General features: G+C 40.4%; 1 protein-coding gene across 1 annotated transcript in view; it reads left to right on the top strand.

Moving 5' to 3' along the window:
• LOC112448102 (collagen alpha-4(VI) chain) overlaps window positions 1-17967 on the top strand; it is a 147169-nt gene that overhangs the window by 42782 nt on the left and 86420 nt on the right. The window contains exons 5-9 of the mRNA XM_024997177.2: window positions 49-383; window positions 1356-1434; window positions 5879-6024; window positions 6173-6265; window positions 9540-9593. Coding sequence (XP_024852945.1) covers window positions 49-383; window positions 1356-1434; window positions 5879-6024; window positions 6173-6265; window positions 9540-9593 — 707 coding nt within the window. The remainder of the gene's footprint in view (window positions 1-48; window positions 384-1355; window positions 1435-5878; window positions 6025-6172; window positions 6266-9539; window positions 9594-17967) is intronic.

Below are 17967 nucleotides of genomic sequence, written 5' to 3'. Positions count from 1 at the left end.
TGCAGTCATAGGTGACTAATTGGATTTCCTTCTCCTCTACCTTCAAAGGATGCAGTGTAGATTTGTCTGTAGGAATTGATCTCTCCACTCCCACGAGGCAAGTTCAGCAGAGGCTTCGAGGATTATTGCAAGAGCTGATGCAGGAGCTGGCTGTGCTTCCCAATATTAGCTGTGACGTTACAGGCCAGACCAACGTGATGCTCCGCTACCTGGTTCCCAGCTCAAAGGGCCAGCTCATCTTTGACTCAGGATTTGAAAAGTACAGTGATGAGACCATTCAGAAGTTCTTGATTCACCAGGTTGCCAGGAGCAACCATATGGATGTACATTTTTTGCAGTCCCTGGGAGCGAGTGCTATCCGTATGTCTTCCGCCAATGTGAAGGTAAAAAATGCTAAGAAAATCTGCTTTGGAGCCATTAGGCAGGGTTGGAGGGATAACACTTTTGTGACCGAGGCCAACTAAATCGTTCTTCACTGGAGAGCTTATCCAGAGGAGCTCTGTTCTCTTACTCAGTAAAGACCAAAAAGAGATGTGTTTTCATTCAATCAGCTAATATTTACCAAACCCTGGAGGCATAGGAATACAAAGATAAAGTCCCTGCCCTCAGGTTGTCCACAGCTAGTGATTCCAGATTCCTTCATGGCACAAATTTATTCCAGACGTCTTGAAAGATACTAGTTCCCATGGTCACTCATTCTCATGTACAGTAAGGCTCATTATTTTTCTAACCATCCCCTTGAACCACCTTTAGTGACAGTTAAAAGCTTCCTAGCAGTTAAACTTCCCTTCCTGGGTCCCCAGAACTGTGCACCTACACGAGTCACAGAAGCAAAAAGGTCTCATATAACATGTACTAGCAAATTACATCCACTAACTTTGAAAGTTACATTGAATTTTTCTTTCAATCCTGTATCCTGTATCCAGTGGGTTTATTTCTTGAAAAATGGAATTCACTTTTTAAGTTAATTTTCTATGGATAGAAGTAGCACGTTTTATTTGTAGAAAATGCATTAAAATTTGGGGAGTTTTGCATTGATGAAGATGAATATTGTAAAAGTTTTTGGAATATATTTTTAAGTCAATACATTAAGCTGGTTCAAATTCTTCTTTTCTGGGGGCTGGAGAGCATGTAGGGGAGGACATTGCAGTATAAGTGAATGTGTAATAAAGTCACAAATAGGTGAATGGGTAAAACCAAAGGGAACATGGTGAAAGGCTGGGTATACCAGAAGACCCAATGAAGAAACATGCAGTTCATAGTATCTGTCTTTTCTATTGCCTTTCCCCAATTCCCTCCCCTCCTCCTCTCTCTCTCCCTGCTTCTGCAACTCCCTCCTCTCTTGTAAACAACAGGTCCTGCTAGTGTTTACAGATGGACTGGATGATGATTTAGAGAAACTGAAGGAAGTATCTGAGCTTCTCCGCAGCAAAGGTAAGTGCAGGACGTTGCCCTGTGGGGCCTTGTTCCCCCAACAGGGCTGACACAGTCTTGCAGATTTCCAGATGCTGACCCCAGGTCGTGGGACCTCAGTGCCCTTGAAGCTGACATGCAGTCTCCCTCTTCATATGAACTGGGGGCTATTCAGGGCTGAGAGACCCTGGACTCCACATCCTCAGTACTTACTAAGAGTCGCTCTGAGTGAGACAGGACCGACCAATTACCAGCCTGGCGTCTGCTTTGGAGGGTCACAGGGGCAGCTCCTGCTTCTTGTGGAGTGGGTGGTCTCTGTTCTTCTAGGCTCTCTGGGAGCCATATATCTCTTTTCTTCCTAAACTAAAATCATCCTGGGCCTTACTTCTTCTCCTGCCTTTCCTACCGCTGTCTCCCTGACTCTTTCTCTTTAGTCATCTCCAGGGGCTGCTGCACAATATACATGTACATGTCAGTCAGTTCAGTAGCTCGGTCGTGTCCAACTCTTTGCACCCCATGGACTACAGCACGCCAGGCCTCCCTGTCCATCACCAACTCCCAGAGTTTACTCAGACTCAAATCCATCGAGTCGGTGATGCCATCCAACCATCTCACCTTCTGTCATCCCCTTCTCCTGCCTTCAATCTTTCCCAGCATCAGGGTCTTTTCAAATGAATAGGTTCTTTGCATCAGGTGGCCAAAGTACACATGTATCCGTATACTCTAGATATAGTTGGTTTACATTATCGTATTTATTTCAGGTGCCAAACACAGTGATTCGATATTTTTGTAGATTGCAATCCATTTAGAGTTATTGTAAAATATTGGCTTTATTCCCTGTGCGGTACAATATATTCTTGTAGCCTATTTATTTTATACATGGGAGTTTGTATTTCTTAATCCACTACCCCTGTCTTGCTGCACTCCACTCCCCACTGGTAATGACTAGTTTGTTCTCTGTATCTATGAGTCTGTTTCTATTTTGTTATATTCACTTGTATGTTTTATTTTTTATGCTCTACATATAAGTTGATAACATAAAGTATTTGTCTTCTGTCTGACTTACTTCACCAAGTACAATACTCTCCAGGACCATCCATGTTGTTGCAAATGGCAAGATTTCACTCTTTATGGCTGAGTAATATACCCTTATATATAGAGTTGACCCTTGAACAACCTGGAGGTTAGGGGTGCCAAATGTCCCTGAAGTTGAAAATCCATATATAACTTTATGGGTGGCCTGCTGTATGCACAATTTAATCCACAGTTGAATCCATGGATTCAACTAGCCATACATTATTATAGTACATGTATAGCTATACATCATTGTAGTATTATAGTACTTAAGTATTGAAAAAATTTGCATTGTAGGTGGACCCATGCAGTTCAAACCCATGTTACTCAAGAGTCAGCTGTGTATCAGTTCAGTTCAGTCTCTCAGTCGTGTCTGACTCTTTGCGACCCCATGAATCGCAGCACGCCAGGCCTCCCTGTCCATCACCAACTCCCGGAGTTCACTCAGACTCACATCCATTGAGTCAGTGATGCCATCCAGCCATCTCATCCTCTGTCATCCCCTTCTCCCCCTGACCCCAATCCCTCCCAGCATCAGCTGTGTATAACCACATCTTATTTGTCCATTTATCTATCCATGAATATGTAGGTTGCTTCCATATCTTGGCTATTGTGAGTAGTAGCATGAACATTGGGTTGAATTTATCTCTTTGAATTAGTGTCTTTGTTTTCTCTTGATATATACCAAAATGTAGAATTGCTAGATCATATGGTAGTTCTTTTTAAGTTTTCTGAGGAAACTCCACACTGTTTTCCACAGTGGCTGTAACAACTTTCATTCCCACCAACAGTGTAGGAGGATTCCCTTTTCCCCACATCCTCACAACATTTGTTGTTTGTAGACTTTCTGATACTAGCAATTCTGACAGGTGTGAGGTCATACCTCGTTGTGGTTTTGATATGTGTTTCTCTGATGATTAGCGATGTGAATATCTTTTCATGTGCCTGTTGGTCATCTTATGTTTTGGAAAATAGTCTATGCAGGTCTTCTGTCCATTTCTTAACTGGGTTGTTTGCTTTTCTGATATTGAATTGTATGAGCTGTTTATAAATTTTGGATATTAACTCTTTATTGGTCCTAACATTTGCAAATATCTTCTCCCAATTCTGTAGGCTGTTTTTTTCATTTTGTTGATGGCTTTTTTCGCTGTTCAGTTCAGTTCAGTTCAGTCGCTCAGTCGTGTCCAACTCTTTGCGACCCCATGAATCACAGCACGCCAGGCCTCCCTGTCCATCACCATCTCCGGGAGTTCACTCAAACTCACGTCCATCGAGTCGGTGATGCCATCCAACCATCTCATCCTCTGTCGTCCCCTTTTCCTCCTGCCCCCAATCCCTCCCAGCATCAGAGTCTTTTCCAATGAGTCAACTCTTCGCATGAGGTGGCCAAAGGACTGGAGTTTCAGCTTTAGCATCATTCCTTCCAAAGAACACCCAGGGCTGATCTCCTTCAGAATGGACTGGTTGGATCTCCTTGCAGTCCAAGGGACTCTCAAGAGTCTTTTCCAACACCACACTTCAAAAGCATGTTAGCTCCTATTTATTTTTGCTTTTGTTTCCTTTGCCTTAGGAGAGAGACCCCCAAAAAATAACACAACAATTTACGTCAAAGAGTGTTCTACTTGTTTTCTTTTAGGAATTTTATGGTTTCTAATTCTCTATTTAGGTCTTTTATCCATTTTGAGTTTTTTGTATAGTTTTAATGTATATACATTTTGAGAAAATGTTCAAATTTAGTTCTTTTACATGTTCAGTTTTACCAGTACCACTTACTAAAGAAATTGTCTTTTCTCCATTAGATAGTCCGCCTCTCTCTAGGCTTCCCTGGTGGCTCAGATGGTAAAGCGTCTGTCTGCAATGCAGGAGACCTGGGTTCAATCCCTTGGTTGGGAAGATCCCCTGGAGAAGGAAATGGGAACCCACTCTAGTACTCTTGCCTGGAAAATCCCACGGATTAAAAGCCTGGTAGGCTACAGTCCATGGGGTAGGGAAGAGTTGGACACGACTGAGCAACTTCTCTTTCTTTCTTTCTTCTCTTGCCATAGATTAATTGACCGTAAGCGTGTGGGATTATTTCTGGGGTCTTTATTCTGTTCTGCTGATCTATGTGTCTGTTTTTGTGCCAGTATGTATCTGTTTCGATGACTGCAACTTGGTAGTATTGTCTGAAATCAGGGAGCATAGTACTTTTAGCTTTGTTCTTTTTTTCTCAAGATTGCTTTGACAAATCAGGGTCTTTTGTCATTCCATATAAAATTTAGGATTATTTGTTCTAGTTATGTGAAAAATGTCATGGGTATCTTAGTAGGTATTGCCTTAAATGGAATATTTCTGTGACAACTTGCTTTCAACTGAATTTAATGCATAGATTGCCACTGGAAGTGTAAAATGCTACAGCTTCTCTGGAAAGGAATTGGGAGTATATAACAAAGGACTGCAAATTCTGCCTATCTGCTAGATCTGCAATTCCATTTCTGGGAATTCATTTTAAGGAATACTTAAGAATATGTATACAACTTTTAACCATAAGATTTTACAGTAGCCTGTTTACAATAGCAAAAAGCTAATGGGCATGTGTGTGGGTCTGTGTATCAATTTGATGTTTAAAATATTAATGCTATTATTTGTTCTGAAATTCTATAGTACTTTTTAGTCAAATTTAAAATGTGTTCTTTTCCACATGTTTTCTGTTTTGTGGAAAAATCCAGATGACCAGTTAGTGCTTGCATGGATAGAAGAAGCTAAGTACCATGTGCAACCTTCAAATCTCAGAGGGGCAGAGTTCCCTGAGGCAGGCCCTTAGGTATAAACAGTATCTTTTTGGTGAACAAAAGCAACAGGAAGCAAAGGTTAAAGAAAAAGAAACAGACCTAAAAGTGGAATCAGAATTGGCTCTTCCCTGCAACAGGACTACCTGCCCTTTGTTGCAAAACTTCTAAATAACCCTGATTCCCCCCTTGCCTGCTTGGAGTAGTTCTCTCCGGGTTACTTGAGATGCTATCTCCTGGGCTTGAAGTTCTAAAAATTCCCACTGAATAAAACATAACTTTTAGGTTGCGAATATTTTTTAAGTTGACAGAAACAAAAAACAGGGGCTACACGAGGGCTCTGAGAGTCCTTTCTGGTTCCTAACTGTTCACCTTTCTAGAGTGAACCTTTCTAGTTCTAGAGTCCTAACTGTTTACCTTTTAGCTGCTGGGATATCAGACCAGTTCTTTAGGAAGGCACGCTGTGAGCTGGCTTTGATTTGAGGAAAAGCAGTTTGAGAAAAAGACAGATGAGGATATAGGAAGGATGGGATGATGATGGGGATCTGGGGATCTGGGGCCAAAACAAGTCAGACTATTTGAAAGACATGCAAGGAAATCGCCCACCTGTTGGTCTTTTGAAGGATTCTCTGGACTCCTGACTATTGGCCTGGAAGGCGTCCATAAATTAGAGGAGCTCCAGGAGCTAGAATTTGGCAGAGGATTTGCGTATAATCAACCTCTGAGCATCACACTGCACAGCCTTCCGAGCATCTTACTGAAGCAACTTGTAAGTTTTCCTTATTTTAAACACCATCCTTTCCTAAAACCTCGAGGGAATTTTGTTTCTTTAGTGTGTAATGTGCCATAGGTTAATACAGCATTGGAAAAAAAAAAAAAAAAAAAACCCCATTATGTGACATGGATTTTGTTTTCAGGACACAATTGTAGAAAGGACATGCTGCAATAGGTATGCAAAGTGCTTTGGAGAGGCCGGGCACAGAGGTGATGGTGGGAGCCCAGGGGGAAAGGTGAGTTCTTGCTGGGTGTGTGTGGGGGAAGGGGAGAGAGGCTTTGTATCCATTACACTCAAGGCCTGTGTTAGGTCTTTAACACACCTTTTCTAACTCTGTCCTTTTAACAGACCTCTTTTACAGGCATAAAATTGGGGCTCAGAGAGGGAACACTGTTTTCCTGAAGTTGCACAGTTACAAAGAGGCATTTTAGGATTTCAACCCCTGTGTCTGCTTGACTCCAAGGCTCATATCCACTATACTGGTGCTGTCTCCTTACATTTATTTGACACTTTCACAGGTTCTACCACCACACAGAAGTTTTCACTTGTCCACAAAATTGTCACTTGTCCAGTATCTGTTTTCTTTGCAGTATTCAAAGCCTCTTCCCCTCTGATCTAATATTCTATTTTATACCAGTAAGCTCTGAGGATAAATACAGTCACTGGTTTACTGGTGGTTGATTTGCCTCTCTCTGTTAATTCTGTAGTTAAGTGATAGGAAAATTACTGCTTACTACTTCTAAGGGAGACTGTCTCATTAGAAATGGTCCTCAGATACCCGGGGCACAAGGTTCCATTCTCACAGGACTAGAGCATCATGATGGGTAGATAATCACAAATTCGCATGGAAGGTTGAATCAAACCCTTAGGTTTTTACATTCTCTTTTCGTAAGTGGTTTTCCACGAGATGGAATGAGCTCTTACTGACTTCTTAGATCAATCTTAATTTTGAACAGTGTACAACTTAGCACTAGATTTTTTTCCTCCCTCTTATTATTCTTAAATACAGGACTGGAAGGTCAGAAAATCAAGCTTGGGAACCTCTTGATTATTTTTTTAACAACTCTTTTTGAGACCAAAGATGGAAGTGTCCTGAATTCTTGATTTCTCTGCTCTGTCTGTTAGTGTTTGGATGTATTACTTTCCGGAGAAGGCAATGGCACCCCACTCCAGTACTCTTGCCTGGAAAATCCCACAGACGGAGGAAGCTGGTAGGCTGCAGTCCATGGGGTCGCTAAGAGTCGGACACGACTGAGCATCTTCACTTTCACTTTTCACGTTCACGCATTGGAGAAGGAGGTGGCAGCCCACTCCAGTGTTCTTGCCTGGAGAATCCCAGGGATGGGGGAGCCTGGTGGGCTGCCGTCTATGGGGTCGCACAGAGTTGGACACGACTGAAGCGACTTAGCAGCAGCAGCAGTGTAACTTTCATCTTTGTTAATTATAAATAGGCTTTGGCTCTCATATTTTATTTACTGTCTTTTAGACTTAATAAACATCTCTGGCTATAAAATGGTAAGCCAGACTTCCTTGAGAGGAAATAGTTTGTGTGTTTAGAAATCTAAGAAGACTAAAAATAAAAGAGAGACTAAAGGGCTGACATACAGAAATAAACAACCACTTCTCATAAGTTATATGTGCTCTTGTTGTTCAGTTGCCCAGTCGTGTCCGACTCTGCAGCCACATGGACTGCAGCACGCCAGGCTTCCCTGTCCTTCATCATCTCCTGGAGCTTATTCAATTAAATTCAATTGAATCAGTGATGCCATCCAACTATCTCATCCTCTGTTGTTCCCTTCTCCTCCCACCTTCAATCTTTCCCAGCATCAGGGTCTTTTCCAATGAGTCAGCTCTTCACATCAGGTGGCCAAAGTATTGGAGCTTCAGCTTCAGCATCAGTTCTTCCAATGAATATTCAGGATTGATTTCCTTTAGGATTCACTGGTTTGATATCCTTGCAGTCCAAGGGACTCTAAAAAGTCTTCTCCAACACCATAGTTCAAAAGCATCAATTCTTTGGCGTTCACTTTCTTTATGGTTCAATACCTTTAAACCTGTGGCAGATTCATTTTGATATATGGCAAAACCAATACAATATTGTAAAGTTAAATAAAATAAAATTAAAAAAATAAAGAATATGCTAATCACAGAAAAAAAATACCTTTAAACTTAAAACTTTAAACCTTAGAGGCTATAACACCTGTAAATCTTATTGACATTTTGTAAAACCAGTTCAAAGCTCTTTAAAGTTTCCCTCAAACATTTAATTTGGACCTATTTTGGCTTGGATTTTCATGATGGAATGGCTTGAAAAGGTGTTTTAGAAAAACAAAAATAGGTTGATGTACCAGGCTGTAAAGACAAGCAGGTATTCAAGTTTTCACTTTCAGTTCAGTTCAGTTTAGTTGCTCAGTCGTGTTCAACTCTTTGCAACCCCATGGAGTGCTGCACACCAGGCTTCCCTGTCCAACACAAACTCCTAGAGCTTACTCAAACTTATGTCCACTGAGTCACTGATGCCATCCAACTATTTCATCCTCCGTCATCCCCTCCTCCTCCCACCTTCAATCTTTCCCAGCATCAGGGTCTTTTCCAATGAGTCAGTTCTTCGCATGAGGTGGCCAAAGTATTGGAGTTTCAGCTTCAACATCAGTCCTTCCAAAGAACACCCAGGACTGGTCTCCTTTAGGATGGACTGGTTGGATCTCCTTGCAGTCCAAGGGACTCTCAAGAGTCTTCTCCAACACCACAGTTCAAAAGCATCAGTTCTTCAGCGCTCAGCTTTCTTTATAGTCCAACTCTCACATCCATACATGACTAATGGAAAAACTATAGCTTTGACTAGATGGACCTTTGTTGGCAAAGTAATGTCTATGCTTTTAAATATGCCATCTAGGTTGGTCATAACTTTTCTTCCAAGGAGCAAGCATCTTTTAATTTCATGGCTGCAGTCACCATCTGCAGTGATTTTGGAGCCCCAAAAAATAAAATCTGACACTGTTTCCACTGTTTCCCCATCTATTTGCCATGAAGTGATGGGACCAGATGCCATGATCTTAGTTTTCTGAATGTTGAGCTTTAAGCCAACTTTTTCACTCTCTTCTTTCACTTTCAAAGGGTGGTGTCATCTGCATATCTGAGGTTATTGATATTCTCCCGGCAATCTTGATTCCAGCTTGTGCTTCATCCAGCCCAGCGTTTCTCATGATGTACTCTGCATATAAGTTAAACAAGCAGGGGGACAATATAGAGCCTTGACGTGCTCCTCTCCCTATTTGGAACCAGTCTGTTGTTCCATGTCCAGTTCTAGCTGTTTCACTTTAAGACAGGCCAAGAGTATTTGTTTCTATATGTCTCTGTGCATTATGCTTGACATTTAGTAGATTATCAATAAAATGTCAACTCAGTGAGACAAGGGTGTCTATCAGAAACAATGTTTATTTCATGTAGATTTGAGAAATGCAGGATTTGAAGTCCATGTTATTTGTTTTGACTTCTTTTTTCCTCAGGGAGAGAGGGGTTCTGATGGGTTACCTGGTTATCCTGGTGAAGAAGGTAGTCATGTAAGTACTGAATTTTATTTTTCTCCTTAAAAGAATATGGTAAAAGGGGTCAAATATTAGTCATACTTAATTGCACTTAAGTAATAAATTAAAGAGAACCAAAGCCATTCTTATAAAAAGATCACTCAGGTTCTGTCCTGACTGGCTAAAAAGGTGATGGAGTTATAGTTACCACTGATGGTTTGCATATAACCCTGGATGCATGCTAGGGTGAGGAAAAGTTTGCTAACATGTGATGACCATGGATAACAATGTGTATTGTGGACAGAATTGTCAGCTTGGGGACTGGAGTTTACCACATTAGAAGTTAAGACTGAAATAATTTAAAATTATTCATTTTATTTTAAAATAATAAAAATAAACCCATTGCAGAAATGACACATTCCTTTATGAAAAAACCCTATATTTTCCAAAATAAAATACTTTAGTGACCGCGTTGTTTTTTGTAGTTTTAACTGTCTTTAATGTCTAACTTATGAGACAGCAACTGCGCCTCTGTTACTGCTTTTGTACCGAGTCTGTTGTGATGTCGATTGGTTGTGGACTTCTTAAAAGCTCTGCTATATACTTGGGAGAGAACATGAGTGAAAAAGGAAAGCATAATATTTTAGTGTAGTTGGGAAAACAGTTTTAGCTTTGTGAGTACCCTTTCTCAAAAGGTCTTGGGGACCTGAGGGGTCCCAGGACCAAACTTTTCATACTACAGGTGTACACAGGTATTAATGTTCTAATCGCTCCACCTAGAATAGCATGTCGCTTTATTATTCTAACATTTAGAATGCTTGAACTTGGAAAGTAAGCAGAAAGTAAAGAAAAATGCTGAGGCCTGTGTAAGTGGATCTATTTCTTTGATTACGTTTGTGGGAGAATTGCTCAACTTTGCTTTTTATTTTGTCTTGGTAAGCATGGTCTCAGATGTTAGAAATACATTCAGAAACGTGAATTGTGAACTTTGTTATTTTACTTAGCAGTAGTGATAATATTACTTCCTGTTTTTATGATGTTTTAAGAGGTCATCTAAGTGTTATTTATTTTTTTTTCTGTTTGGCTTGTGGTTCAGTGAGCCTGGTCAAGCTTAAGAGAATAATTTAAGATCTGACGAACCCGTTAGGGCCATTGATACTAATTTCAAACAAATACCGTCTTCAAGCCTGCCTCTGTCTAGGACGGGTGATGATTTTATCCCCATTCTCTAATGTCTTAACACCTTAAAACCAAGACATTTTATAAAGACCCTCTAGTAAAGAGCTAGGAATATAATGTGAGTGGTATGCTGCTGCTGCTGCTGCTGCTAAGTCGCTTCAGTTGTGTCCATCTCTGTGCGACCCCATAGACGGCAGCCCACCAGGCTCCCCCGTCCCTGGGATTCTCCAGTGGTATACATAGTCTTATATAATTAAAATATTTTAAGTAGCTGCCTTAAAGAAAGCTTTAAAAAAAAAACCAGGTGAAGTTAATTTTAGTAACATTTAACTCAATAAACCCTAAGTGTAATCAGCATGTAATTAACATAAAAGTTGAGATAGCTTACCTTTGAAATCCAGTGTGTATTTTGTACTTAGATCATATCTCAAAGGAACCAGACATGTTTCAAGCAATCAGTAGCCACCATGTGACAGCATAGCTCAGCAGTGCTTGTCTTCTTTCCATTTCTCACTGGAGAGGTGACTTCTAACCATGTAGTTCTCTGAATGGCTTTTAAAGTTGCTTCCCTGCAAAGCAGGTCAGACTGGACTTAAGGTCAGACTTCTGCCTAACAGCAGAAGCACCACTTGCAGGCGGACAGGTTTCAGAATGTGTCCAGAATTTGTAAGTTCATGTTCAAAGTGTACAAGTCTCTCCGAATCCAAGTTCCTACTGCTCATCTCAAGACAGGTCAATCCACTGAGAGACAGGTGTTTGGCCAAGAGACAGCAACTTTTATTTGGAAAGCCAGCAGACTGAGAGAGTGGATTAGTGTCCCACAGAACCATCTTGCCCAGGTTTGAGTGCCGTTTCTTTTTATGGGCGGAGAGGGGCAAGTGACGAGGTGAAGGAAAAGAGGTGTATACTGTTGCAAGCCAGATTGGAGGGGTCGTGTTAATTTTCTCTTTCCTGCATCCATTCGTGGGTGGGCCTGGTCAGGATGTTTCCTTTGAGCTAAACAAAGGTATTTTGGCTTAACACAGGAACAGGAGGCAGGGTTAACTGAGACGGGCCATTACGTGTACTTTACGCTCTAGGCAACATCCCTTTGGTGATTAACTTGCAGCAAAAGCCACAGAATGTGAAGGTTATGTTACTGAACCCAAGTCTGTGTGCCCATGCTTAGCAACCAGACACTGCATTGAAGTTGGAGCACAGAAAGGTTCATTTCAGGTTAAGCAGGAAGAATGGGCAGATGGTCCCCGCAAACCTGAACTCTCTGAGGGGGTGTGTTTCAGCGAAGTGGTTTAAAAGGCCAGAGAGGGGAGGGTCATCCCAGGTGTGTGATCAGTTCTTGCACAATTCTCTGATTGGCTGATAGTGAGGTAACAGGGCTGTTAGGTTAACAATATCAATGCTTAGGCACCAGTAGGTCTAGGGGCTACGTGCTCATGAGCATCTAGTAGTTAATTTCTTCCATTTGGTGGTGGTTTTAGCATCTTGAGAACTCGGTAAATATGATCAAATACCATTATCTAGGTACTGTAGAGAGGAGCTACAACAGAGGGTATGGGGGAGGGATCCATCCCCAGTAGGGTCCTGCTTGGTTACAATTAAAGTAAAAGAAACCCATCCAACGTGGAGTCAGATTTGTTCTTCCCTATTACAGGAAGACAAGTAGCCAACTGTTTCATGTATCTATTTCCCCCTGCCCCCAACCCCAACAACAACAACAGCAAGAACACCCATGGTGGTACAAAACAGCAGTCACCCTCTGGGATGCTGGGTGGGGAAACTGAAAAAGGAACTGTTTCCTGCTGTTTGCTGGGTTTCTGTGGTCTCTCCCGCTTCCCTCTGCCCCTCGTTCACTTGCTGCCTGTGCTCAAGCCTGGGACTGGAGGACCGATGCTGAGGTGGCTTCCTCTCCATCTCTGGAGGGGCTGGGAGGCAGAAGGGCAGGCTGAGGTGGAGTGGCAAGGCTGCAGAGTCTCACAGGGAGGGGCCATGCAGCAGCCGGGGCTGAAGCTTGCTGGCCACGTTCTGTTGGCTGCGAGGGTGTCACTAAATCCAGACCAGATTCCAGACGGGGTTGGGGGATTAGACTCCTCCTCTTGATGTGGGGGTGAAGGGCCACAGAGCAGAGGAGTGTGGAGGTTTCCTTGTGGCCATCTTTGGAAAATGCAGTCTGCCAGACTCGTGGATGCTGTATATTTTCAAAATTTACCTGTAATGAGGTTTAGGGATTTTGAAGAAAATTAGAGAGACCAAGGGAACATTTCATGCAAAGAGGGGCACAATAAAGGACAGAAGTGGCATGGAGCTAACAAAAGCAGATGATATTAAGAAGAGTTATCTTTGAGAAGATAAACAAAATTGACAAACCTTTAGCTAGACTGATCAAGAAAAAAAGAGGAATCAAATCAACAAGATTAGAAATGAAAAAAGGAGAGGTTACAACAGACAATGCAGAAATAAATCATAAGAGACTGTTATGAGCAACTACATGCCAATAAGATGGAAGAAATGGACAGATTCTTAGAAGAGTGTAATCTTCCAAGATTGAATCAGGACAAAATAGAAATTATGAAGACACCATTCACAAGCACCGAAATCGAAACTGTGATAAAAAAATCTCCCCAAACACAAAAGCCCAGGACCAGATGGCTTCACAGGCGAATCCTGTCAAACAGTTAGAGAAGCGCTAATGCCTATTCTTCTAAAACTCTTTAAAAAATTGCAGAGGAAGGAACACTTCCAAACTCATTGGCCTCATATCACCTTGATACCAAAGACAACACATAAAAAGAAAATTACAGGCCAATATCACTGATGAACATAGATGCAAAAATCCTCAACAAAATTCTCACAACAGAGTTCAACAACACATTAAACAGATCATACACCATGATCAAGTTGGTTTATGCCAGTTATGCAAGGATTCTTCAATATATGCCAAGCAATCAATGTGATACATCATATTAACAAACTGAAAGATAAAAGCCATACGATAGTCTCTATAGATGCAGAAAAAGCCTTTGACAAAATCCAGTACCCATTTATGATAAAAACTCTTTAAAAAATGGGCATAGAGGGAATCTTCCTCAGCATAGTAAAGGCCATATATGTTAAACTCACAGCAAATATTATTCTTAATGGTGAAAAACTGACGCATTCCCTCTAAGATCAGGAATAAGACAAGGATGTCCACTCTCACCACTATTATTCAACATAGTTTTGGAAGTCCTAGCTATGGCAATCAGAGAAGAAAAAGAAATAAAATGTATCCAGGTTGGAAAAGAAGTAAAAATCTCACTGTTGGCAGATGACATGATACTAAACATAAAAACCCTGAAGACAGTATCAGAAAATTGCTAGAGTTAATCAGTGAAGTTAGCAAAGTTGCAGGATACAAAATCCGTACACAGAAACCACTTGCATTCCTATACACTGACAATGAAAAATCAGAAAGAGAAATTAAGGAGTCAATCCCATTCACCATTCCTAGAAGAATAAAATATCTAGAAATAAACCCACCTGAGGAGACAAAAGAGCTGTACACAGAAAACTATAAGACATTGATGAAAGAAATCAAAGATGACACAAACAGATGGAGAGATACTCTATGTTCCTGGGTTGGAAGACTCAATATCGTGAAAATGACTATACTACCAAATGCAATCTACAGATTCAATGTGATCCCTATCAAATCACCAATGGCATTTTTCACAGAACTAGAATAAAAAAAAATCTCACAGTTCATATGGAAACACATAAGACCCTGAATACCCAAAGCAATCTTGAGAAAGAAGAGTAGAACTGGAGGAATCAACCTTCCTAACTTCAGACTATACTACAAATCTACAAGATAGTATACTGTCTTAAAAACAGAAATATAGACCATTGGAACAAGATAGAAAGCCCAGAGATAAACCCACATATCTATGGGTACCTTATTTTTGACAGAGGAGGCAAGAATACACAACAGGGCAATGATAGGCTCTTCAATAAGTGGTGCTGGGAAAACTGGACAGCTACATGTAAAAGAATGAAATTAGAACACTTCCTAACACCACACACAAAGATAAACTCAAGATGGATTAAAGACCTAAATTCAAGACCAGAAACTATAAAACTCTTAGAGGAAAACATAGGCAGGACACTCTATGACATAAATCACAGCAAGATCCTCTATGACCCCCCTCCTAGAGAAATGGAAATAAAAACAAAAATAAACAAGTGGGACCTAATTAAACTTAAAAACTTTTGCACTGCGAAGAAAACTATAAACAAGGTGAAAAGACAACCCTCAGAACGGGAGAAAATAATAGCAAATGAAACAACTGTCAAAGGATTAATTTCCAAAATATACAAGCAGTTCACAGAAGTCAATACCGGGAAAAAACAACCCAATCAAAAAGTGGGAAAAAGACCGAAACAGACATTTCTCTGAAGAAGGCCTACAGATGGCTAATAAATGCACAAAAAGATGCTCAACATTGCTTATTATTAGAGCAATGCAAATCAAAACACATTGAGATATCACCTCACACCAGTAAGAATGGCCATTATCAAAAAGTCAACAAACAATAAATGATGAAGAGGGTGTGGAGAAAAGGGAACTTTCTTGCATTGTTGGTGGGAATGAAAACTGCTACAACCTCTGTGACTACAACAGTTATTCTGGAACAATGGACTGGTTCCAAACTGGGAAAGGAGTACATCAAGGCTGTATTTTGTCACTGCTTATTTTACTTTTATGCAAAGTACATCACATGAAATGCCGAGCTGGATGAAGCTCAAGCTGGAATCAAGGTTGCTGGGAGAAATATCAAAAACGTCATATATGCCACCGTAATGGCAGAAACCAAAGAGGTACTAAAGAGCCACTTGATGAAGATAAGAGGAGAGTGAATAAGCTGGCTTAAAACTCAACATTCAAAAAGTGACAATCATGTCATCCAGTCCCATCACTTCATGGCAAATAGATGGGGAAAAAAATGGAAAGAGTGACTGACTTTATTTTCTTGGGCTCCAAAATCACTGGGACTAGTGACTGCAGCCATGAAATTAAAAGATGCTTGCTCCTTGAAAGAAAAGCTTTGAAAAACCTAGATAGTGTATTACAAAGCAGAGACATCCCTTTGCTGACTAAGGTCCATAAGATGAATGTCAAAGCTATGTTTTTTCCAGTATTTACTATGGGTGTGAGAGTTGGACCATAAGGAAGGCTGAGCATTGAAGAATTGATGCTTTCAAACTGTGGTGTTGGAGAAGACTCTTGAAAATTCCTTGGATAGCATGGAAATCAAACCAGTCAATCCTAAAGAAAATCAACCCTGAATATTCATTGAAAGAACTGATGCTGAAACTCTAATACTTTGGCCACCTGATGTGAAGAACTGACTTATTGGAAAACACCTTGATGCTGGGAAAGAAGGAGGGTAGGAGGAGAGGGGGCGATAGATGATGAGATGGTTGGATGGCATCATCTACTCAGTGGACAGGAGTTTGAGCAACTTCAGGAGATAGTCAAAGACAGGGAAGCCTGGCGTGCTGCAGTCCATGTGGTAGCAAAGAGTTGGACAGGACTGAGTGACTGAACAACCTATAATGAGATGGTGGTTTACTAGGCACAGATCAAGTCTTTGTTTATGTCAAATTAGTCAGATTATCCAAAGTCACAAAAAATACATTACTTCCATAGTAACAAAAACAGGTAACATTTGTTGAGAGCTTCCTACCTGCCAGAGGCACCACACTATACATTGTATATACATTTTTTCTTTTCATTTGCAACATAAGATACTTTTTTCTTCTTCTAATTCCATTTTTTCATGTAATAACTTGCACCAGTCCAACATTTGAAAAGCGTTTAGTGATGTAATTCTTTCCATTAAGTCATGACTATAATTGTTAGCTTTAATAAAGCAACTGCTGTGAGCAATAGAACACCAATTTTTAAACAGGATAGAACTAAATTCTGAATGAGAAACTCAGTAAGCCTGAATTTTCTTCTCCAAACAATTTAACATATATGCCCATTTTAAGACAATTCCTATTTTCTCCTGCATTGTACGCAGACGCTTTTCCATCTGAGCCACCAGGGAAGTTGTTATTTTCTCATGAGAACATCCTAAAATTCTTTTGCCCAGTTAGAAAATGTGAACTTATAGATATATAGGTGAGTGAGACCAATGTCTACTTATAATATTTAACTTAGTTACACATAAACATTTTAAAGTCTTTCATTATGTTAAAAAGTATTCTAAATTAGAAGTTATTCTTTTTCTCCTTTTCATGTTTTTATCAAACCATTTTATTAAAAATTCTTCCCATATAGTTTCTCTGTCAGTTACTTCAGCATTATTGAAGCCGCTTCTTGGAAGCTTCTCACCTGGCTTTCTAGAGTATATTGTGTTCACTTTTAAGTCTGTTTTTGAAGACTGTCCTTACAAATTTTAGGTTCAGCTTCAAAAACCCTTTGCCTCACTTGTATTCTAAGAATATTTTTATGGTTTCCACTGTGTAATCATGAATTTATTGTTTGTAAAAGTGACTGTTACAAGTCTTATTTCAAGGGGTGTGCCTGGGTACTTCAGTCATGTTTAACTCCTTGCGACCCTGGGGACTGTAGCCCTCCAGGCTCCTCTGTCCATGGGGATTCTCCAGGCAATACCGGAGTGAGTTGCCATGCCCTCCTCCAGGGGAGCTTCCCATCCCAGGGATTAAACTCTTGTCTCTTATGTCTCTTGCACTGGCAGGCAGGTTCTTTACCACTAGTGCCAGGTTTCATGGTAGCTAACATTTTAAATTGTCATAATCTCTGTTAGAGTTCCTTACCACTCGCCCTTTTTTTCCTTTTTAAACTAATCTACTGGGTGACCTCCATAAACACCCCATAAATATCTCAAATTAACTCTGACTGGGTGCCAATGCAATGCTGTTCAAAGTAATGTAATGGAGAGAGTCTTCTAAATATGAGAAACTTTGTAAAGACTTTGGAAGATTCAAATTTAGGAATACTCTTTTCTGAGGACTAATTTTGAAAAAAAGAAAAAAAACACAATCATGTAGTACATCAAGTGGAACTTCAGAAAATAAAAATAGAAGTCATAGGAGTGGGGGGTCTTTTCCTTCACACGTTTCTTTCTAATTTTTAATTGTGGTAAAATACACATAAAATCAACTTTATATCGTCACCATTTTTAACCGTTCAGCTTAGTGGTGGTAAGTGCATCCATGTTGTGCG

Source organism: Bos taurus, chromosome 1 (genome assembly GCF_002263795.3).
Source record: "Bos taurus isolate L1 Dominette 01449 registration number 42190680 breed Hereford chromosome 1, ARS-UCD2.0, whole genome shotgun sequence".
NCBI classification, from domain to species: Eukaryota; Metazoa; Chordata; class Mammalia; order Artiodactyla; family Bovidae; genus Bos; species Bos taurus.
This window is presented reverse-complemented; position numbering and strand designations above follow the sequence as displayed.